This window comes from Chenopodium quinoa, unplaced genomic scaffold, assembly GCF_001683475.1.
Source record: "Chenopodium quinoa cultivar QQ74 unplaced genomic scaffold, ASM168347v1, whole genome shotgun sequence".
Lineage (NCBI taxonomy): Eukaryota > Viridiplantae > Streptophyta > Magnoliopsida > Caryophyllales > Amaranthaceae > Chenopodium > Chenopodium quinoa.
Window position 1 is genome coordinate 2,021,423 of NW_018744991.1, and position 24,930 is coordinate 2,046,352.

The window sequence follows — 24,930 nt, forward strand, 5'->3', positions numbered from 1 at the left end:
ATTCGAGCATGCTCGAACAGGTAATTAAGGTTTTGGACTTTTTGGATAATTTTAATTAACTAGCTTAGGCATTGCTACGTACATTGACTTACTAATTAATTAAGCATCTTCGATCAAGTCTTCTCAATCAAGTCGCCATTATTTAGTGGCGGATCTTGGCCAAAAATATTAGAGGGGCCAGGATTGAATCTTTTACCTCTCACTCAAAACTAATCACTATGTTCTAATATTTTATAAGTAAAATATGTTAATCTAAGTTTATTAACTAATTAATAGCAATAATTTACCGGGGCCAGGCCCCAAATGGCCCCGGTGGAAGGTCCCCTCTGTCCTTGTTTGAAAATCTAAGCATTTGCCTTCAAATATGATCAAATTTTATCGTTATGTCTCATGAAAGCTAAGGAAGGACGAATGAAGAACATATACGTAGTTTTTTCACATGCTATACAACTTAACTAGTTGAAAATTAAAAGACACCAACAGACTAGAACATTAAGTAAATGGCCGGGTAGAAAAATAAAACGATCATAGCTTAACAACACAAATTAAGTCACTTATGACTTTTTTTTTTTTTTTTAGAAAGTCACTTATGACTTGATACCTTAACTCTAAGGGACCATTAACATACTATAAGCACCCAATTTTTACTGTCAGAAGTCCCTAAACATTTCAGTTTGGGAAATATAGTGTTTAGACATATTTCAAAGTCGTCATAAATTTAAAATCTATTGCAAAGCTAAAACTAAGGTTTTTAAAGAGATGTAGTTGTCCATAAATTCCATTATCATAATATATTAACACTAAACAACCTGTCAAAAAAAAAAAAAAAAAACAAATAGAATTAGGGCTACATACAAGCATTACAATATATACTACATACGTACTCGTATTTTAAATTTTTTTTTTTTTTTTCTTTATAGGACTTCATATAAGCATTATTATACAAAACATCTATAATTTCTAAACTGAAATTAAGTTATGTCAAATAATTTCTAAAGTGAAATTAAGTTATGTCAAATAATTTGGTGTTAATTTTATACGTTAGAATACCAAGTTAAATTGCTATAAGCCTATAATCTTATATTGATTAATCGCATATATTTGCATGGTCTAACGCTGACAACTAAAACTTAATTAAGGATATTATAATAAATCAAATTAAATGGTGTTGGGTTCCTTTGTAAAAGAGTATTTATTTAGTCTGTAATATATCGATCTGTCCATTTGCACCATATGTAGAAGCACCCTAAAGATTGCCGACAACCATGGTGCTACTCTTTCAACTTATTAAGGGATGATACATACGGATTTGTTGTAATAATTTTTATGCACTTAAACTTTGTTAAATAAAGGTTTATTAATCTAACACTTCTTTGCTTCATTATGAACTATAAAAGGTGCCAAAGTTGAACTACATTGTCAAAACTATTTACGTGGTGTAAAGCAAAGAGCTATAACCAACAAGAATGGCTACTTCTTCATCCAAGCTCCAAGGACGGTCCGTGCTGGTGGTGCATATATATAGATGTAGAGTGGTGTTCAAATCTGCACCAAAGAGCTCATCGTGCAACATCAACAGAGGAAAGCGCAAGCGCGGTGCCTTCTTAAACCTAGAAATAGGTGTAAAACAACAATCAATTCCATATGCTCTTTACACAGTTGGTCCTTTTGCTTTTGAGTCATCTCGCAAACATTGTAAGAATAACAAAGGGTATTGATGGTTTGTGTATGACAGCTTATAAACCTATATAGTATGTAACCTTGAATTTCTAGACGCATATTACTATATATATTAGATATATACATGTCATATGAAATCAATATCTATTTTAAACTTGACCGAAATGGGGCAATAATGTTAGTTTATCGGTCACCTTGATTAATTAATGAAATGAGTAAATTGCTTCTTTCTATATCTAACTTATTTATGTCAAAATTAGCTATAATAACATACAAGGTCTCCTTACGCCTCTCAATTTATTTGGGAATAATCACGTATGATTTCAAATCTTCGTACTTGTCTTAACATTACTTACTTAATGGTTAGGATGGACATGCTAAATTTGACCAGTTATGTGTAGCTTTAACACAATTAATAGAATAAGCTTCCTAGCCAATCATACAAAACATACTATTTACATGCATTATAGTTTACGGCTACTCGCTTATTAGATAATAAGAACATACTTTAATATTGTGAGTTCGAGGTTAGCATTGAGTCTTTTTGAGTACTATAGAGTTATTACATTCAATATAAGTAAGTTGATTTATTAAAACTCGACTTGACCCTGAAAATTTTAACTTATTTATATTAATTAGGATATATATATATTTCAAATTAAACTTGTTTATAACTTTTAGATGAATCAAGCTTAATTTAAAGAAGTTCATGAAAATCTCAAGTCCAACTTAATTGGCTCACATTTTAAGTAAATCTAAATGAGGAAGCTTGTTTATAAGTTTTAGATGAACCAAGCTCAACTTAAATTTAGTTTTAGATGAAAATCTCAAGTCCAACTCAATGGGCTGACGTTTCAGTTTAAGGGATCATTAATCATACTCACAAAAAAAAATTAAAAAAAATAAATAAATAAATAAATGCAGTAAATAAAATAAAATAAAATTCTAGTGGATGTTAAAGGCTAATTTACCCTAGAAATCTAAATTAAATAATTCATCAGGCCATGTTTGTGAAAGTGACCCCGTCATTCACAATTTTGACCACCATTTAATCTATATTTGTAATTTTTGGACCACCTATTTATTTATATGACGGCCATTTTATTCATACGCTACAAACGTTTTTTTTTTCTTGGCGAATTTGTAAGCTCTTTTACTAAGGTGAAAGGGACCACCCTCTTCAATTCCTTAGTCAAAGGGTCGCTAAATTCTGTGCGATATAGTCTTTACTTAATTGTCTTTGATTAATATAACGACTTGATCAATTAATCTAAATTCCAGGGACTTAATGCACTTATGGATTTTTGATGTTATTTCATGGTTTTAGGAAAGTAATGAGGTCGCTCATGTTATGGCTCACCTTACTTGAGTTTGGATTGGAATATACTTCCTCCATTTTAGTAATATTGCAACAACGAGACTTTTGCACTATTAATCATGCTTGTTTGACCACAAATTATGATTTATACGTAAAGTAAAATATAGTCATGTGAGGTTTTGTTAGATTCGTCTCGTAAAATACTTTCACAATATCAACTTTTTATAATTTTTATTCTTATATAATTATAGATATTTAACATATAAATTATGCTTTGGAATGCGTAATTTCATCCATGTTGCAATATTTGTAAAACAAATGAAGTATATGTTGGCCTAGCTAGGCGCCTAGTTAGTGTTAACTGTTAAGGATGTGATTGTAACTACGTTTAAACTATTGTTTTTCATTTATTGAGGATCAACTTTCTTTTAATTGGCATTATTACAAATTTGCAATTAGAAAACTATAATATAACTTTGTATTTATTTTATTGTTTAAATAAATTATGTTATTACTAGTTTCGCTATATATTTGGGAATAAAGCATTGGGAAATATGTCCTTATGAGCTGGCCCAAGTAAATTACTCATTTGGAGCAACAAATCTTGTTACTCAAGTGGCAGGTTTTAAAAAAAAAAATAAAAAAATCAAACCCATCTTCTAGCTTCGCCGCCTCTCCATCACAACCACCATCGCATCTCCATCACAACCACCACCCAAAACCCATCAAAACCATCACCATCTCTCCGGCTTCCTCTTCATCTCCCCTTTGTCATCTTCTTCTTTTCTTTACAATGGCCCCAACGCCGCTTCGCTGTGAAACAAAAAAGACAACCTAGTAGCAAAGAGTGTAAAGTAGGGTCATATCAACCCCTTAGGAAAAGCTATTATTTCGTGGAAGCATTGTAGAGGGAGCAAGAAGGAAAATTTTTGGAGCCTTGGATCTACTGTTGTGAGCTAGTTTGGTAGAAGGAGGGAGAAGGAAAAAAAATCTGAGCTTGACTATTTTACCCCCAACTTACATACCGAAATAACCTTTGTATCCCTTGAGTAACATTGATTGTAATTCACTTGTATTACCTCCTTATTTCTACATTTTTTATTACTGTACAAGTCAAAGGCTTTTTGGCCATGATTTTATTGGGTTCCCATGCATAATGATAACAACCGAAAGTGATGAGTTTATAACTAAACTAATTTATTTTTATTGATATTTCATATTTTTATGAATGCATTAGATATATGTGGTCTTTTTTTTCTTTTTTTGTGCATGGAAAAATTAAAGTTGAAACTCTATTGGAAATTTAGACTGTATACATATGTTAACAGACAAAATTGAAAATGGGTTTAAAACTCTTTCGATCTGTATACATACTTGGCTAGTCTAATTGTATTATTTTTGAAGATCTCTCAATAGTATTTTGGACTAAAAGGGGCCTAAGGGGGCATCCTTGCATGGTATAGTGTGTCTACCTTTTGGGTCACATTGTGGCTAAGAGTCTAATAATACAGTATATATTGTATGCTAATGTGGTTTATATATTACATTTCACACATTTTCGATGATTTTGTAACTATTGCATGATTTATTTTACCCCTCTACTAATTTCTCCCCTTCACTCTCTCTTAAGTCAACTTGTTTTGGACTTTAACATTGTCTTTTGGTGTTGTATGTTATACAACAACACAATACAATCAAGTTCTCTTCTAAATAGATTGCACAACAATTATGACTATTTTATGAGTTTTGTATTTCCCATATATATTTGAGAGTACAGTAAGGGAAATTGTTGTGTTAAATCTTAGGAATGCTTTCAATTTCGATAATACCATATTCTACGGCTAATATTGCTTTCCATTTATTGTTTCTAGTATTTCACAATAGTACACATACATCGAACTATTAATTGGCCCACCTTTAGTTATCACTTTTGTTTTTGTAGTATACATACATTTCCTAAATCTACATATATCCTCCATGCAGATTTAATCTAGCACCTTCTCATATATCCCCAGGGTCTTGAAAATGAGAGGGTGGTGCACCCGAGGGTATGAGACTTACACCTACTTATATTAGTCCATGCAAATATGTGATGATACGTTGATACTCCAGTTGATATTACTTGTAGACAAGATTTGATGTCCAAATTTAGTATCATTTTTAATTTATTACCAACTAAATTTATTGACGTTCATATTAGAAGACACAGGATAATATTGTTAATTTGTTAAAACATTGAATAATTCTAGTACCAATACTAACAACAAGGCAACACAAAAATATTTTCTCGAACAATAGTAAAGAAAAGTGGTCCATCTCCACCACATAATATGGCGCATCATGCTTTGAAATATTTAAAAGAATTTGATTCAATTCTTTTTCTTTCTCCCCACTTTCCCTAACAAATGTGACCTCAATTTAGTCCAATTGGATAAACATAATTTAGAAATGGGCATCAATTTTTATTTGACTTTTGTGAGAATGTACATCGGATACCCTTTGTCAACAAATAGATTGCTAACTTTTCATCTTTTTAGGGCACTCACTTTTGTTTGCCCTTTTTCCATAGCTTGAATTTGTATCCTACGTTAAACTCCTTAAACAAAACTATTAACCTAAAAAATAAAGAAGAAAGAATAAAAAATAAAAAATTCTCCACTTGACGAATAGTAAATTGGCCAAAAAAGTGTAGGGTTTTTGGCTGTTTGCTAATTGATGGTTTCATAACTTCATTCCCACAATTTTTATTCCCCAAATTAGAGTTCATGTTGGCCAGCAATTGGTTCATTTGCTCACTTGCTAGACCGTATACCTCAAATGTAGCCTAGGAACGATTTAAATATCAACAGCAAATGAAATTTCTAGTGCGTTTGCAAGTTTAAAATTGGAAACTAATGAATACAACCCTTAATTTAATTAAGTAAAAGTGAGTTGGTTTCACAAAAAAAAAAAAAAAAAATTAAAAAAATAAAAAAAAAAAATTAAGTAAAAGTGAATAAACTAATGAAAGATTGAGCATTATTAGCACTAAATGTCAGTGTAATTGTTTACATCCATATAAATACAAATTTATGAGATATATTTAATTTTTACACTTAGGTTCAATATATTAAAGTTTCAATTCTAGAAGTATTGCTATTTTTTTTTTTTTTTTTTTTTTTTTTACAAAGCCATAAAATTAGGGGGGGGGGGGGACTATAAGAAAATGGAACATTATTAATATTTGTTTTCATCTAACGTTTCCTACCTATTTATTTTCTTATATCTCCTAAAATAAAAAGAGATCGATTGGGGGCTTATGAAATGATTATTAACAAATAAACGTAGAATACCAAGTTTAAAGGCAGGCTCCTGACCGCACATGGCAAATTACAAAGTAAATTTTCCCATCAAATAACTTCTCAATTTCATGAATATATTATAAAAAAAAATCTCAATATTACACTTTAACAGCAATCCAAATTCATGTACTTATTAAATTTCCATGTTAACTAGACAATAACTTAATAAATTTGTCAATGGGAAATCTTATGTTGAATATGAAAAAGTCACCTTTATGCAATAAGTCACTTTTGAGCTCAAATCATTTTAGTCATCTCATGAACGATGAACCCTACTTCATTACTTGCATGAATATATACCCGCGTTGACATTCCCTTATAAAAAAATATATACCCTTGGATATTTTTTTCAAGCACATTTGTTAAGCTAAAAAATTTTCTTTCTTTCTACCTTTATTTTTTTAACAAGCTCAAAACTTATCAATAAAACCGTATTTTAAGTGGTCTAGCTATATATGCAAAACTTGAAACCTTTGAACACTTCAGACCTTTATTACCTTTATCACCTCGTACCCTCGTACATATATATCATTATTCTTTGCACCTTTTTTAATTTCTTATAGAATACGAAGTAATAATTAGGTAGTATATATACAATATATGATCTCATAAAAATCAACTTGATCACCCCATTTTTATTTAGTTCGATTTCCAAATTATTACTCGCTCCTACCAAACAAATATATATTTTCAAAATCCTCCGTATTTTGTTAGGAAATACCTCCTACTAGTACAAATTCAAGTACTACGAAAGATGGGAATAAAAGGAAATTACAAAGTATAATAATAATTAATTACACACACAAACCAAGCACTAACAAGTTTAGAAAGTTAAATACTGAAAATCACAAACTAAACTACAAGTATGAAAGATAATCAATTGCCTAACTCCAAGCCAATGAAAACAACAAGAACATGAGAATGAGTATGACCACGTGAGTTTTCAATACTTGATACTCGTCTAAGGCGTGTATTCACTTTCCTAAAGTGATATTTCCCCCACCACGGTACTTGGGTTGAACCGCAAAGTCACTTTGAGATATAATAGGCGAACACTACAATCATTGCACTAAGAATTGTAGTAAGATGATCAAATTCTCAAAGAAAAGCTTAATTAATAGAGATTTAGATGAAGAGATTGCAAGTTTCTTCAAATAAAGTTGTAGAGAATCGAGGGGATAAACCAGAGAGAAAAAACTGAATCTTCCCTCTTTCTTCTTTTAATTTCACAATTAAAAGAACAATCGAAACTGCAACTGCCAGGGTTGCGGGCGCGACTGCCAAGGCCGTGGGTGTAGCTTCAAAGGCCACGGGCGCGGCGGCCCATGTCGCGGGCGCGAACAGGATGAATTGAGTTTCACCCATAGATTCTGGAGATGGCTGGCCGCGCCCTTGGAGAGGGCGCGGCACATAAGGGCGCGGGCGTGGCTCTATGAGGCTCCACAGCCGCGGCCTCTCCCCAACCACACTCTAAATTACTAACAATCCTCCCCCATTTAGAGTGTACATTTTTAAAACTTTCTCCACTTCTATCAATTAAGCCACATCTCATGCATCAATGCCAATGTCCCTACGGATTGAATTGACACCTAGTACAACACACTTAACGATGATCATATCCCATGATTTCCTTATGGATTGAATCACACAGATATCTTTGGCCATTCGAAGGTGAAATACACACAAGACAAATCGAATTTAACATCACTTGACACTGTTATACAGCCATGTGTCCGTATCTTTCATAAGTTCATAAAAGTCTATATGTCCATCTAGACTTCTTAAGCGGCTAAATTTCGAACTTATATAGGTAGGTTCTCATATACGTAATAGTGCCCTTGTGATAAGACACCTTCATTTAGAGCTTCTCAACTCTAAATCTTTAAGAACTTTAAATAAACGCTACATTTCACATCACAAGTACCATAGCAATATGGGTCATCAAACATTGCTAACAAACATCAAAAATGTAATTCAACCACATTGAATCTAAGACTTGATCTTTCTTCAAGTGTTAGATTGGGTTTTACAAATTCGTGTTTCTTGGACATAAGCCCATTCCATTCAAAGCAAATATGATGGAATGCCTTGGCATTGCTTTAGTAAAGCAATCCGCCAAATTCAATTTTGTAGGAACATAGTCAAGACTTATGACCCCATCATTGATAAGCTCTTTCACTAGGCTATGCCTAAGTGAAATATGCCGAGACTTACCATTATACACTTGACTATATGCCTTTATTAAAGCCGAATTCGAATCACAATGAATCGCCACCGGTGACATTGGCTTTGGCAATAAAGGCAACTCAAACATGAGATTTCTCAACCACTCAGCTTCCTTACTAGCTGAAGCAAGAGCAATAAACTCCGCTGCCATAGTGGAATCGGCAATGCAAGTTTGTTTCTCGGAAGACCATGAAATGGCGCCTCTCCAAACATAAACACCCAACCACTTACAGAAGAGTCATCCTCTTTGTAACATATTTTAACCTATCATACAAATTTGACTGTTGCATTTTATTGTAAAAACAAGTTTCTATTGAAAGAGAGTATATATCTAGATCTAATTAATCTAATTCATAACAACTTCATGAATAATTGTATGTAGTATTAGAAAATTAAAATTCCTTAATTAATTAAATTGCTAATGATATTGAATTTGTAATACATTTGTCTTATGCTCAAGTTTCTTGCTATCTTTTTTTTTTTTGAAACAAGTTTCTTGCTATCTATTCTACCGTGATCTAATTTATGAGTAGTAAATAAAAAAAAATAAAAAAAAAAAAAAAAAAACAAAAAAACATATCCAAACAAGTTTATATCTTGCTTTTTACAAATTACTAAAATTAATTACCAACCGTTTCCTTCGTATCTATTTAAACATCGTTAAGTAGTTTTAATTTATCTACTTCGTATAATGCTTGTATCATTGGAACTAATAAGGCTTTTTTGAGTAGTATACCGAACTTACTCCATAATATGTAATTTTTTTAATTTCGTCCATTAATCATATGTCAAAAAAAAAAATGCTGTATATCGTTTATAAAGTATGAATTAATTGAAAAGATAAAAACAAATATGTCAAGCCGCTATATAAGAAATAGTGTAACTTTGTCAGATAAACAGTCTATGACGTTTCTTTTTTATTTTATTTTACAGAACAGTTTATGACGTTTCTATTCATATATACATAAACAAATTTTGCTTAACATTTTGGTAATTGCCAACAAAATTCATAGAAGTTTTATTATAGTAAAACACTACGTAGTTGTATAAAATATGCGGTAATTAACCAATAGTCCAATAAAAGAGGTTGGTCTACGTAATTTTTAGGTAGGTCATAAACTCATTAATGACTGCTGGTAAACAGTTTTGAATTCGGTAACGCAAATACCCGATTTACTAAATCCGTTTGTTAATGATCAACTAGGCTTTCTTGTTCAAGGGAATAATTTGCATATGATCTACAAAGGCAAAGATTGGATTAGCTTTGGTATAAGATGTACTTGTACTTAGGGTTGTTCACAGGTCCAATACCGAACCGGACCGAATTGGAGTGAAGAGTGGAATTTTAAAATTCAAGAATCGAAGATCGGATCGATTTTACTCGGACTGAAACAGTTTGAATCAGTTTTCGAATTTTTCTATATTATTTTAATAGTTTTTATTATATTATGAAAAAAGAAAAGAAAAAAAATAAATATTGTATAAGGAAAATGATAATAACGTTTAAAATGAAATGACTTATAATATAAAAATATTTGTAGCATATTAAACGTAAAAATCAAACATCGTAAAGGATTTATTCATGACTGTAAATAATTTTTTTAAAAAAAATTAAATAAATAATAAAAAAAAATAAAAAAAAAAGAGAGAGAAAAGAAAAAGGGTTCAGTCCAAGGCCAGGTTTTAAAGGGTTTTGGACCGGACCGAAGACCCATTTTTGAATTTCTTAACTCGAAGACCGGACCAGTTTCTTTGGCCGAGTCCTGTACGGGGTCGATCCAGTCCGGTCCATATTTTCGAACTGGTTTTTGAGCACCTTGATCCTACTCATACTAAGGGGTACGGTATTATTCACACACAATAATAAAAAGAAATTGCTAATAACCCTAAGGGCTATATAATAAGAAGCTAAAAGAGGAAAGTATTAATGAAATATATTCATTACACTGATTTGTGCGCTAAATTATCAGGCATTTCTAAATTTAAATGAAATAAGAAATGATACTTAATGCTTATTTGTATCCCTAAGTGTTACATATAAAATTATCCAATTCTAAAATCTATAATTTCATAAATAAAAATATAATTAAATAAATTACACAAATTCTTTTATGTGGCTGGCCCACACACCTGTTACTTCGTCAATTTTATAGGGGTTACTTTGTCAATTTTGTAGGGGTTACATACTCGGTCAGTTTTGTAGGGATTACTTAGTCAATGTTATAGGGGTTAATTAGTCAGTTTTATAAGAGTTACTTTGTTCTTTTACAAGCGGGCATATGATGTCGTTAAACTGTACAAATTAAATGTGACCATGTCTTAAAAAAAAAAAAAATATGACCAATTGACCATTGCATATGAAAGTCAGGAATTATTGATGATAATTTATGTAAGTTGATCCAAAAGTAATAAATTTTTGATATATAGTGGTTGCTCTTTGTTCTTAAAACTCAAAGACCATTTAAAATCAATACAAATAGGTCAATAATAATGAATTACTTCGTATAGGGATGGGAGTACATTGTTAATTGAGAAATTTAAATTTGTACACAGTTAGTTAGCCTTTGATTCTAAATTTGTTTACAAAGTTGATCAATTGGTTTTTTTTTTTCCTTTTTTTTGGTAAAAGAGAGGGGCAAAGCCCCTAAGCAATACAAGACGAAGCATAAAACAAAACAAAGTTGATTAGTAACTGCTCGTATAGTCGTATTATATATTCAAAAGTAATTATTGACCAGTTTTTAGAAGCTTTTTAAACCATTTTGTCTACGTAAATATTTATAGAAATTAAAGAAAATTAAAAACTCTCTTGAGAAGTTGAGAATTGACCAATGCTAATTCTCGGCCTATGGGACATCAGATCCATTAAACCGTTTGATTATACGGAGTATTATATTTAATTAGCATTGCATTTGGATGCATGAACTTTTAATTAACAATGTACTCCCTATACGAATTAATTCATTATTATCATGTATTTCTAATTTAATATTAATTTTTTTAATATAAAAATAATACAGTAAGAATTTTTATACATGCCACCCTATCATCTTTCATAACCAATTAGTTGCATAATTAAAATATTAAAATTAATAGATTGATATTAAGAAGACTAGTTTCGTCTTCATTAATTCTCCTCTGTCCGTTTGATAAGTGTTGATAAGTATATTAGGTGACTCGTACTTCGTAGCTTTGTCCGCCCGATCGGGCGGACATTGCCCGGTCTGACCGGGCGGAAGAAGAAGAGGTGCCTGGCAAATTCGTTGAAGAAGCTGCTCTCGCGCCCGACCGGGCGAGCCTTCGCCCGACCGGGCGAGCCTTCGCCCGATCGGGCAGACCTTGCCCGGTCTGACCGGGCGGTGGGGGTTGGATACGTTGAAGCATTCGTATGGAGTTTTCTTCTCGCGCCCGATCGGGCAGACCTTGCCCGGTCTGACCGGGCGGAGAAGGAAAAATACGGAACGCGGATTTTGCGGTTTTAGGTTATCTTATTTTATTATCTTTTTGCCCAAGTATCTTTTAATTAGGGATTAATATAAAACCTCCCTAATATCAGTATTAGGGTTAAGAGAGACAGAGTGAGAGCCGTTCTTGAGAAATACAAGAATCATCTTTGTAATCTTTGCAGTTTATAGTGAAATCATTCGATCTCGGTGCCCGTGGACGTAGCTATCACATCGATAGTGAACCACGTAAATTCTTGGTGTTGTTCTTATTGTTTGCATTGAATTTCTTTATTGTTTTCTTGTTTGTTTTCGACCTTTGCTTCCGCTGTCGCACAACAATTGGTATCAAGAGCTCAGGTTCAATCCTTGGAGAGTTTCTTGAAGATAACAATGGCAGGAGATTCAACAATAAGAATTGAGAAGTTTACCGGGAAAAATAGTTTCGGGCTATGGCAAATTAAGATGAAGGCTCTGTTAAAACAACAGCAGATATGGCGTCCGTTGGCTCCAAAGAGTACTACTTCGGAGTCAGGAGACGGACCGACTGACTCGCAGTTAGAAGTTATGGAAGAGAAGGCACACTCTACCATATTACTTAGTCTTGATGATCAAATCATCACGGAGGTTGCTGATCAGGAAACGGCGGCTGGATTGTGGCTGAAGCTGGAGTCATTGTATATGACTAAGTCGTTGACCAACAAATTATTACTGAAACAGCGGTTGTTTAGCCTCCGGATGCAGTCAGGTACTTCCTTACGGGAACATCTAGAAAAACTTAACTCTATTTTGCTTGATTTACGTAATTTAGATGTTAAAATTGATGATGAGGATGCTGCGTTGATTTTACTTGTATCTCTACCGTCTAGCTTTGAGAATTTTGTAGAGTCTTTTGTTGTTGGTAAGGATTCTATAACCTTAGAAGAAGTGAAGGCAGCACTTCATACTAGGGAACTCAGAATGAAAGCTACGAGTGATAATGGGGATAATGGTAGTGGGTTATTTGTTAAGTCCGGAAAGTCTAAAAAGAATAAGGGGTTTAACAAGGGGAACAATGCTGGGTCGGGTGCTGGAAACGGCAAGGATGGATCTAGTAAAACTACTACTAAAACATGTTATTACTGTAAAGAACCGGGTCACTTTAGGAATAATTGTCCGGTGAGGAAAAACAAGTCCCAGGCTGCTGTAGTTGAAGAGAAACCGAATGAGAGCTATAATTCAGAGGAAGATTTAGCATTAGTCAGTTCTGCTAGGTCTGATGATTTATCTGATAACTGGGTTCTAGATTCGGGGTGTTCGTTCCATATGTGTCCACGTCGAGATTGGTTTGATACATATGAACCTCGCAATGGGGGTATGGTTATAGTCGGTAACAATGCTCCATGTAAGGTCACATGTATTGGTTCCATGAGGTTGAGGACTGTTGATGGGCGGAGGTTAACTTTGACTAATGTACGGCATGTTCCTGCTTTAGGAAAGAATCTGATTTCATTGGGTACCCTGGATGAATTGGGGTACAATGGTGTGTTTTCAGATGGGGAGTTGTGTATTTTCAGAGGTTCTGAGTTGGTACTTAAGGGTATCAAAAGGAACACCCTCTATGTTTTTGAGGGTGTTACACTGCCTAGTTCTGCGGTTTGCGCATCTGTATCTCACCAGGAGATGACTAAGATTTGGCACATGAGGCTTGGTCATATGGGGGAGAAGGGGATGCAGCTATTGTCCAAGAGGGGTCTTCTATCCGGGGTCAAGGTTGCCAACCTTGAATTTTGTGAGCATTGTGTGTTTGGTAAGAAACACAGGTCAAAGTTCAGCAAGGGTGCTCACATTACTGATGCAGTGCTCGATTACATCCATTCAGATTGCTGGGGTCCATCTAGAGTTGAAGGTATGGGAGGTTACCACTATTTTGTGTCATTTGTTGATGACAAGTCCCGATACACATGGCTTAGGTTGCTTAAGTCAAAGGATGAGGCCTTCAAAGTTTTCAAGCAATGGAAAGCTTTGGTGGAAAATCGACAAGGAAGGAAGATCAAGAAGCTACGAACGGACAATGGGCTAGAGTTTTGCAAAGACGAGTTTAATCAGTTCTGTGCAGATGAGGGTATAGGTCGGCATCATACTGTCAGGAAGACACCACAGCAGAACGGTGTAGCAGAACGGGTTAATCAGACACTGCTAGAGAGAGTCCGATGCATGCTCTCCAATGCAGGGCTTGGGAGGAGGTACTGGAGTGAAGCTGTGTTAACAGCTTGTTATGTCATTAATAGGGGTCCTCATTCTGGAATTGATTCCAAGATTCCGTTTGAGATCTGGAGTGGTAAGTTGCCTAATTTTTCGAATTTGAAGATTTTTGGTTGTGTTGCTTATTATCATGTTATTGAGGGTAAGCTGGATCCACGAGCCAAGAAGGGGTGTTTTGTTGGGTACGGGGATGGTGTGAAGGGGTTTAGAATTTTTTCACCTTCGGAGGGTCGGGTCATTCTTAGTAGGGATGTTACTTTCGATGAAAACACCATGTATTCAATTAAAAATGCAGAGATTTCAGATTTGAGAAGGGAAGGAGACAATTTATTACAGACAGATGGGGTACTTGAGGTACATCAGTCTACCATTGCTGATTTACCTCGGGTACAATATATTGATGATGATGCTGATGTTCCAGTGCCGGGTACTCCTGAACCTGAGATTACTCCTACTCATTCTAACTCTGGGGATGAGGTGGAGCAATCTAATCAGGGGTCATCTAGTCAACCTGACACCATTCTTGAGATGCCTAAACGAGTTATCAAGAAGCCTGTTAGATTGATTGAAGAGATGGAGGGAAGAAATTGCTGTGTTGATGCGATGACAGGTTATGCATTGAGTGTAGCTGATGATGTAGAGTCATTTGAACCTGCCACATATAAACAAGCAATTAGTTGTAGTGAGTCTGCGCAATGGCTTGCCGCAATGGGTGAAGAGATGCAGTCTCTTTACAAGAACAGAGTGTGGGAACTGGTAAAGGTACCGGAAGGGAGGAAGCTTGTGGGTTGTAAATGGATTTACAAGAAGAAAGAAGGGTTGTCGGAAACTGAGCAAATACGTTTTAAGGCTAGGCTAGTTGCTAAGGGGTTCAGTCAGGTAGAAGGGGTTGATTTTGTTGAGATATTCTCACCTGTGGTTCGACATACTTCTATCCGTGTGTTATTGTCAATTGTAGCACATTTTGATCTTGAGCTGGAGCAGTTGGATGTTAAAACGGCTTTCCTTCATGGCGATTTGGAGGAGGAGATTCTGATGAAGCAGCCCGAAGGATTCGAAGCTCCTGGAAAGGAACACTATGCCTGCAGATTGCTAAAGTCATTGTATGGACTTAAGCAATCCCCCCGACAGTGGTACAAAAGGTTTGATTCTTTTATGGTTTCACAAGGTTTTGACAGGAATTCATATGATTGCTGTGTGTATCATAGTAAGCTGGATAATGGTTCCATGATTTATCTTTTGTTATATGTTGATGACATGTTGGTTGCCACAAAGAATAAATCTGATATTGCTAGATTAAAGGAGATGCTTAACTCGGAGTTTGACATGAAAGACTTGGGTGCAGCTAGGAAGATTTTGGGTATGGAGATCTACAGGGATCGGGCTAGAGGTAAGCTTTTCTTGACTCAGAAAAGCTACATTGAAAAGATTTTGTCTCGTTTTGGGATGGAAAAATCGAAGCCTATAAGTACGCCAACTACTGTTAGTTGTAAGTTGTCTTTGTCTATGTCACCTCAATCAGAGGAGGAGTTGTCTTATATGTCTAGAGTTCCATATGCAAATGCGGTTGGTTGTTTGATGTATGCTATGGTCTGTACTAGGCCGGATATTGCGCATGCCGTTAGTGTTGTAAGCAGGTTTATGGCTCGACCTGGGAGGGAACACTGGCAAGGGGTGAAAAGGATTTTTCGCTACCTGAGAGGGACAGCTGATATTGGTCTTGTGTACGGGAATGATAAGGAATGCTTGGTCACTGGGTACAGTGATTCTGATTATGCAGCTGATGTGGATACCAGGAGGTCTGTGACTGGTTATGTGTTCACTTTGGGTGGTTCTGTGGTTAGTTGGAAGTCTACATTGCAGTCATCAGTTACGTTGTCAACTACTGAAGCTGAGTATATGGCTTTAACTTCTGCAGCTAAGGAGTCTATTTGGCTCAAAGGCCTAGTAGGTGAACTGGGTATTGCACAGGATTTTGCTACAGTGTATTGTGATAGTCTAAGTGCGATTTGCTTAGCTAAAGATCAAGTACACCATGATCGGACGAAGCACATTGATGTCAGGTATCATTTCTTGCGTACTGACAAGAGGATTAAGGTGAAGAAGATTGGGACTGCTGACAACCCGGCTGATTTCTTCACTAAGCCTGTTCCGTTTAGCAAGTTTAAACATTGCTTAGACTTGCTAAATATTGATTACTACGTGATGTAGTAGGCCCTGAGGGGCGAAGTTGGGGAGCTCCTGGTGTAGGTGTGTTGGCATTAAGGTGGAGCTTGCCCGGGGCTTGTGATGCAGGTGGAGCATTATGAGTTGTTATACTTGGAGACGAGTATGTGATGGGTCTTGGTTGAAGACTTATCGGGATGTATGGCTTATGCATGAGTCCTGCATCGGGTTTGGCTTGAGATGTTTTTTCACTATGTCTTGATGGGGTCGTTTGCTGACTACGAGTTCTCGTCAAGGTGGAGATTGTTGATAAGTATATTAGGTGACTCGTACTTCGTAGCTTTGTCCGCCCGATCGGGCGGACATTGCCCGGTCTGACCGGGCGGAAGAAGAAGAGGTGCCTGGCAAATTCGTTGAAGAAGCTGCTCTCGCGCCCGACCGGGCGAGCCTTCGCCCGACCGGGCGAGCCTTCGCCCGATCGGGCAGACCTTGCCCGGTCTGACCGGGCGGTGGGGGTTGGATACGTTGAAGCATTCGTATGGAGTTTTCTTCTCGCGCCCGATCGGGCAGACCTTGCCCGGTCTGACCGGGCGGAGAAGGAAAAATACGGAACGCGGATTTTGCGGTTTTAGGTTATCTTATTTTATTATCTTTTTGCCCAAGTATCTTTTAATTAGGGATTAATATAAAACCTCCCTAATATCAGTATTAGGGTTAAGAGAGACAGAGTGAGAGCCGTTCTTGAGAAATACAAGAATCATCTTTGTAATCTTTGCAGTTTATAGTGAAATCATTCGATCTCGGTGCCCGTGGACGTAGCTATCACATCGATAGTGAACCACGTAAATTCTTGGTGTTGTTCTTATTGTTTGCATTGAATTTCTTTATTGTTTTCTTGTTTGTTTTCGACCTTTGCTTCCGCTGTCGCACAACAATAAGTCTACATCAAAATGTGATGAGATGCTGGTTTTGGTTGTTCCTCCCATTGGAAAGGATAGAGAAGCAAATTAATTCAAGCTATGTACCGTAGTAGATTTTGTTCTTCATTTGTCCCTGTTTAATTACCATGCACAAAAAGCATTTTCAATATATATATATATATATATTAAAGTCATAAACATCGTTCTACAAAGTACTTTGTAAGTTCGTATTAGTTAGTTAATCCATCAACTTTTTTGAGGGAAGGACGTAGGAAGAATTCTCAGGCTATAGGAACTTTGGTTCACATGGACTCTAAGGGCATCTTTAAGGGTGAACTATTTAATTGTTCACAATGAATAAACAAATAAAGTGGTGGCTTAATGGCAAACCTTTAATGGTTCATGTTGAGTGCATGGGTTCGATTGCAGGAGCAAGCATTTCCATGAATTAATTCGCTGTGGGCCCCACCAATATTTTGGACTGGTATTATAGCAAAACGACGTCGTTTTGCTGTTTCATGGTGCAAAACGACGTCGTTTTGCTGTTGAAGCTCAGAAAAAAAAATAGAAATCAGCGGCTGGGAGCGCGCCACTTGGCCCAGCCGCTGCTTGACACGTGTGCACTGTTTTAAATATATCCGTTGTAATTTTGCAACGGATATATTTTACAAAATACAAATCAAAAAAAAAAAAAAATTACCAACGACTCTATTTTTTTCCCCTCTATAAATAGACACCCATATTGATATATTTTTTTCAACTTTCAAAATTCATTTTTTTCTACTATATTTTTCTCTTCAAAAATCCCCTCTATAATTACCAATATTATTATTATTATTTATACCAATATTAATATTATTATTGTTATTATTATTTTTAATTATTATCATTAATATTATTATTAATATTATTATTATTATTATTGTTTTTATTATTATCGTTATTATTATTATTATTATTTTTATTATTATCGTTATTATTATTATTATTATCGTTATTATTATTATTATTATTGTTGTTATTATTATTATTATTATCATCGTTGTTATTATTATTATTATTATTATTATTATTATTATTATCGTTATTATTATCGTTATTATTATTATTTCTATTATTATTATTGTTATTATTATTATTATTATTAAATTTTTATTTTTTCCAAATATAAATTATAATTATGGATGCTAATACCAACCCCAAAACAAATAGAAAGCAAAAAAAAAAAATTGGGTCAAAATATGATCCCGAATCAAGCTAATTTTCCTCCAATTCACCCAAATTTTTCACAAACATCCACAAATATTCCCCATAATTTTTCTGGAGTTTATCCTCAAATACCCCAGTCAAGTTTCCCATATAATCCACCAAATTTCCCTCAAAATTTTAATTTTTCTCAAAGCAGTTCAAATTTCCCACATCCATCCATGGTACCAATGGGTTACGGTGAATATGGTGCTGCATCTGGTTATTTTCCGTCACAACAACCGAATCCCAATATTTGGGAATCGAGCAATGTCTTATCTGAAGAAGATGAGGCAAATGAAGAATGTGAGGATGATGGTGAGGGAAATGAAACTCCTTCTCCCCATCAAAACTTCAGTCAAATGTTACAGCAACCACTCCAATCAACTCCTGAATATCGTGTTGGTGGTTCAAACAATAGAGGTTGGTCGCGATCAGAAACTGCGGCTCTTATATCCGGCTACATGAACACCAGCACCGACATAATTATCGGCACAAATCAAAAGAAGGGTGTATTTTGGAAGAGAGTCTTGGACGCATACGATGCTGCCAGGGAATCGAATCCAGATGAAATATCCCTACGAACTATTAGTAGTTTGAAGGGAAGGTGGATGCGAATCTCTGAAGCCGTGTTAAAGTGGTGCGGAAGCTATGATAAGGCCCGGAAGCGAAAGGGAAGTGGCTATAACGAAGATGATGTTATCCAAGAGGCCCACAAAATCCATGAGAACTCGTTCGGACGATTCACCTTCTACGAGGAATGGATCCAACTAAGGAAGTGGGACAAATTCCGGTCTTTCTTGGACCAACCTTCTACGAGAGACGTATCAAAATAACGTTAATACCAATGAGTTTATGAATGCTGGAGGGAACGCTAATGAGGACACTACCGAGTACCGTACTGATCGTATTGTGGATATCGGCTTATACTTGTCTCGTAGAACAGAGATTGAGGATCAACAGACTCATTTGCAGCTAAAAAACGACTTGGTCGAACATATATGGAATAAATTTGGTAACAACGAAAACTTAGGCAACTAGGTTTACAACAAATGGTTATCCCTAAGGACATCTTACAAAACGATGTGTAGTTGTGTTTTTTTTTTAAATAAAATGTACTAGATTATAGTTGTAGAACTGTAATCACGATTTGTACCTCCTTTTTTTTATGTTAATTAAAACTAGCTGCGTTGTTGTTTAAAAAATATTAATCACAAGAATTAATTTTTTAAAAAGCTGATAAAAAAACGCGATAATTTCTTAATTAGTAATCACGATTAAAATATTAAATACGTCAATTAATTACATTGACATCGGTTAATAAATTATAATTATGAAACAAAAAGATTATATTTACAAAAATAAAATAAGGTGGGGTAGGGAGTATTGATGATGAACCATTGTTTAGTGTTTATTGTTAAGAGTGAATATTGTAAATGGTTTGTTGGGTTGATGTGGATGAGAGAGAAATGGTGATAGTGACCCATGAACCATTTTTTTTTGTTCACCAATAATGGTGCTCTAAGGAAGGGTGGACCCACCTATGTCAGCAGTCAACAATTTACGAGGAATTCTCAAGCTATAAGAACTTTGGTCCAAATGGACTCTAGAGAAGGGTGGACCCCACCTATATCAACAGTCAACAATTTAAAAGCTTAAAAAAAAGGGAGGACAATGATGTAGGTCATGTGTGTCATATTTTGTCCCAAAATTTTCTCATTCTTCCCCTTAATTCACAAAATTTTTGATCCTCAATTTTTATTTTTATTTTTTTGCAAACAATTAAAATCAGCAAAATAATTTGGTTTCCCATTGAATTCCTTCCAATTCATTGTTAGGAGTTGGAAGATTTCTCAGGATCTAGAACTTTAGTCCAAACAGACTCTAGGAAAGGGTAGAAAAGTAATTGTCTTTTTATTGGTATTATGAACCGTTTAAGTAAACCCATAAACAGATTAACATGTACGTTGGTATGGGTTTACTTAAACGGTTCATTCAGTTGGTATGGATTTACTTACTGTTGATATATCTATCTATGTTAATAATACCAATAAACAGATTAACATGTACGTTGGTATGGGTTTACTTAAACAATTCATTCAATTGGTATCATCTAATGTTAAACCTTCGTGTATTCTATGCAGCCACGTTCCACATATCTTGGAATATTTGGAGAATGGAAACCTTTGATTATCCACCCTATTGCATTTAACTACTTGTAATGGACTGTAATAGTTAATTAAATTTTATGCTTCTGGAATTATTGTGTAAGACTTTTTGTGCTCTCTTGATTATGTTATTGTTTATGACTTATTATGTAAGGCTTATTGTGATATTGTGCAAGACTTATTATGTTATTGTGTAACACTTTTTATGTTGTCTTGATTTTATAAGAATTATTGTAGTGGTTTATACTAATTATGTTCAAAAATTGTACTACCCTGTCCCTGGTGGTATGGTATCAAAACCTATCTGATTGGTATAGTATCATGTCCCTGTTGGTATATATTCCAATTTGCATGGTAGATAAGACATACCAATGGAATGTACCTTCTCTGACATAAATGAATTGATACTCCAACCGACAATATTCAGGAGGGGGGATCCACCACTTTAATTTCGATAATTTGCTCCAGCAGACAAGATTAGAACAAGGGGGTTCACCACTTAACTTTTTCTCTTCAATAAAAAAGATAATTACTTTTCTACCCTTCCCTAGAGTTCATTTGGACCAAAGTTCCTAAACCCTAAGAAATCCTCAAAGATGTAGTGTCTTGCTTTAATAATTTATTCAATTCCGGTAATACATAAGAGAAAATCTTACAAGTAGTACTGTAGTTTTCCTTTATATATTTTATATATTTAAGACTAATTATTACATGTAATGTAGTTAATTATTAGATGATAAATTTTCAATAGAAGATCAAATTCTACAACCAAGCAGACAAGCATGCTTGGTGGATGTGATAGAGAATTCTACATACTATATATATTTTCTTGAGATTAGAGGATTATCTTACCTTTCTCATTACTTTTAAGCGTTGACCCGTATAGCTGAGAGTGCATGGAATGGATACATGATAGAAGAAGAGTTGCAAGTTTGCAACTTGCAAGTAAACAAGGAGAAGTCAGTTTCACGGATTTCATTGTCTATGCCAAGTCAATTGGGCAACTACGAGTTACGACTACTAAAATTTTTATATACTTCTCCTGTATTCATTCTTCCCTTTGACAACTTCTTTCTTCCATTCCAAGTTTCCAACCCCACCACATGAATGACTCACCTTTTTTTTTTTATTTATTTTTTATTATTATATTTACTTTTTTTTTTTTTTAATTTTGACTAGCAATCCCACAACATGCAGAACTCTGTATGTACCTCTTCAACCGGTCTCACATCCCAAGCAACACCAATTACATATTACGACTCTTATGACGGTCATGTTTACTACCAATCGAACCATCCACCCAACTTCATTCCACCTTCTTTGAAATGATAGCTTAATGGAAATGAGGGTTTATGTATATCCCGTTACTCATTTAGACCTTGTTGTCGGAGGATGGGTACATCCTATATGTAAAGACACAATAGTGAAATGAATTAATATTTCGTAACTCAAACATCAGTCAGCAAAAGTGATAATACGCTACATATTACTTTGATTTTTTTTTTATTTTTTATTTTTTATTAAGCTTAATTTCGTACTAGTTCCGATCCATATCTAAATAGATCCTCCATTGGCTTAGACTCAACAAGAAATTACCCATATTTGAGATTAACATACTGGTAAACTGGTGGTCATGTGTCGTGTACCTTCTTAAATTTGGTATGAGCATCACAAGACATCCGGCACATTTTAACTAATTAATAAAATAATTAGAGATTAGTAAGAGGACCAATTGGCATGACATAACACGTGGGGCAGGACGTGTGCTCGTGTCTTGGCCTGTTAAATCAAAACTACTATAAATCTGACATGGCTTGAATTTTCCTCACTCAGCTCTTAAGGGGTCATTTGGTTGAAATGTAGCAATTGCAATTTCTTAAAAAATTTATTCTCATGTAATTGAACTTCCTATGAAATGCTAAATACGGAATAGTGTTTGGTTGACTCTGTGAAATGATCATTTTTATGGGTAGTTTCACTTACCCTAGATCTTCCTAGGTGATTAAAGTCCTTCATTTTGTACAAAGTGAAATTACTTCTAAATTATAAAAGATTTTCAACTTATAGGAATATCAACTTCACATGTTTTTATAACCAAACAATTATACAAATAAGGAATATTAAAATTAAAAAATCGTTTAAAGTAAAGGTCATTAGTTCACTTGATAAGGTTTTTTCCATGCTTTAGTGACATTACGTAGTACAAATTTACAAATACTCTATTGAACCAAGCAATAATAAGGGTTAATATTTCTCATGACCCATACATAGTCCAAATGGTGTATGTCTGAGAGTGAGGAATAACCCAAGTGATTAAACTTCCTTTCCGATTCTAGGAGATTCTGTGATCGGTTCTCACCTCCCGCCCTTTTAGCTCCCTAGACAAAAAAAAAAAAAAAAAAAGCCTTTCATTGATAAAATCCGTTAACGTGTTGGTCAACCAACATAATAAGTGAGTGAAACCCACTCGCTTATAACGAGAATATTGATAAACTGACAATGTACTCTCTTCCAACCAAACTCTAAACTCACCTTCCCACAGTTTTTATTCACTTTTCTCACCCAACTCACCATTTCCATAGCCCATTAAATTTCATAAAATAAAAACACATAAATTGTGAAATCGAACTCAAAATAAACTCTCCTCCTTTCCATTTCCACAATCAAATCAAAGTTAATAAAAGCCTCCCTCTCTCCCCACTCTCTCTCCTCCAACAATGGAAACCCAGACTCACACACTCCTCCCTTCTCCCTCCTCCTCCTCCAGCACCACTGTCTGCGGCGCAATCGCAATCGCTACTAAAACTCCAAAACAACAATTCCCCCTCACTCGATCCGAAACTAACCCTTACCCAACCACCTTCGTTCAAGCCGACACTTCCTCCTTCAAACAAGTCGTCCAAATGCTAACCGGATCCTCCGAACCCACCACCACTAAACCTAACAACAACATCCCACCCATCAAAACCCCTAACAAATCCAAACCATCCAAACTCTACGAACGTCGTAGCACCACTCTCAAATCTCTTCGTCTCTGTAATCCAATTCACTCTCCTCTTCGAACTAATAATAATAATGCTACTGAGATTCTTTCTCCTTCTCTACTCGATTTCCCGTCTCTCGTTTTATCCCCTGTTACTCCGCTCATCCATGACCCCTTCAATCGATCACCGATTTCTTCAGCCTCCTCGCCCTCTCCCAACGTAGTTGTCGATAAAGTTGCTGAAGATAAAGCCATTGCTGAAAAAGGCTTTTTTCTTCATCCTTCGCCCGTTTCCACTCCTCGTGATTCGGAGCCCCGTTTATTGCCTCTTTTCCCCGTTTCTTCTCCGAGGCTCTCCTCAGGTTCTCATCCCTCTTCTTAATTTTGTTTTTATTTTTTCTTTTTAATATGTAGTATATAAAAATATATAAATAGTTTTAATTATTATTTTCTAAATATTTCTATCTCTATCATGTAATGGGCCTAATCTACCAACTGTAACAAAGTGAGTGATGAAAAAAAAAAGTTGTTCACATATTTTTGAGGGTAATTTATTTCAATTGTATCCTTTTATCTTTGTTTATATTTTCTATGGTTGTGTTTTTTTAAATTTAGATTCAAGTCAATTATGCTTGTGGTAAACTGTTTTTGTTTCGAGGAAAGAAAATCAGACGGACAACCTGAATCATCCTTTCGTTCTTGTTACGTTAAATGTTGAATGATCATAGTAAAAAATTTAATAAAGGTTAATTAAAAAAAAAAGCTTGAAAATGGAAATTTAAGTTACTAAAATCGTTAATTGTACTGTACTATTTAGGGAAAAATTCACTTCAGATTTGAATTGTTGAAGTACAATGACAGCTCATGGTAAAAGTTACTGCTCTGTCTGTATTGAATTGTCCATTAAAGACGATCTATCCAAGGGTTTTTTTTTTTTTTTTTTTTTACAGCGCTACAGTAAAATTATTTATTTTATTTTGAAAAATCGGTAATTTAATTAAGTAATGAATAATAAAATTTAAGAATAATAAAAGGGGGGATTTGGGTTGAAGATTAAAGAGGCAAAAAAGGGGGGGTAGCTGTCAAAGAAAGAGTGGAGGGATGGGCAAGGAATCTTGACTGTGAATGTGTTGATTTATGACTTTTTCTGAGTGGAGGAAGTTGCCAAGTTGAAAATAGTGCATGATTTGTTTTTC

General features: G+C 34.8%; 2 protein-coding genes across 2 annotated transcripts; both read left to right on the forward strand.

The window, feature by feature from the left end:
* The first annotated feature begins 18,765 nt into the window (after nt 1–18,765).
* LOC110706774 (glutathione S-transferase T3-like) lies at nt 18,766–19,419 on the forward strand. The gene has a single exon (XM_021884725.1). The coding sequence runs from the start codon at nt 18,766–18,768 to the stop codon at nt 19,417–19,419; it is 654 nt and encodes a 217-aa protein (XP_021740417.1).
* A 3,737-nt stretch (nt 19,420–23,156) lies between these two features.
* Nucleotides 23,157–24,312, forward strand: LOC110706920 (VQ motif-containing protein 4-like). Its single transcript, XM_021884912.1, has one exon. The coding sequence runs from the start codon at nt 23,469–23,471 to the stop codon at nt 24,114–24,116; it is 648 nt and encodes a 215-aa protein (XP_021740604.1). The 5' UTR covers nt 23,157–23,468; the 3' UTR covers nt 24,117–24,312.
* Nucleotides 24,313–24,930: the final 618 nt, after the last annotated feature.

Coding starts and splice junctions, on each gene's coding strand:
- LOC110706774 (XM_021884725.1), top strand. CDS start 18,766: ATGGTACCAATGGGTTACGGTGAATATGGTGCTGCATCTGGTTATTTT.
- LOC110706920 (XM_021884912.1), top strand. CDS start 23,469: ATGGAAACCCAGACTCACACACTCCTCCCTTCTCCCTCCTCCTCCTCC.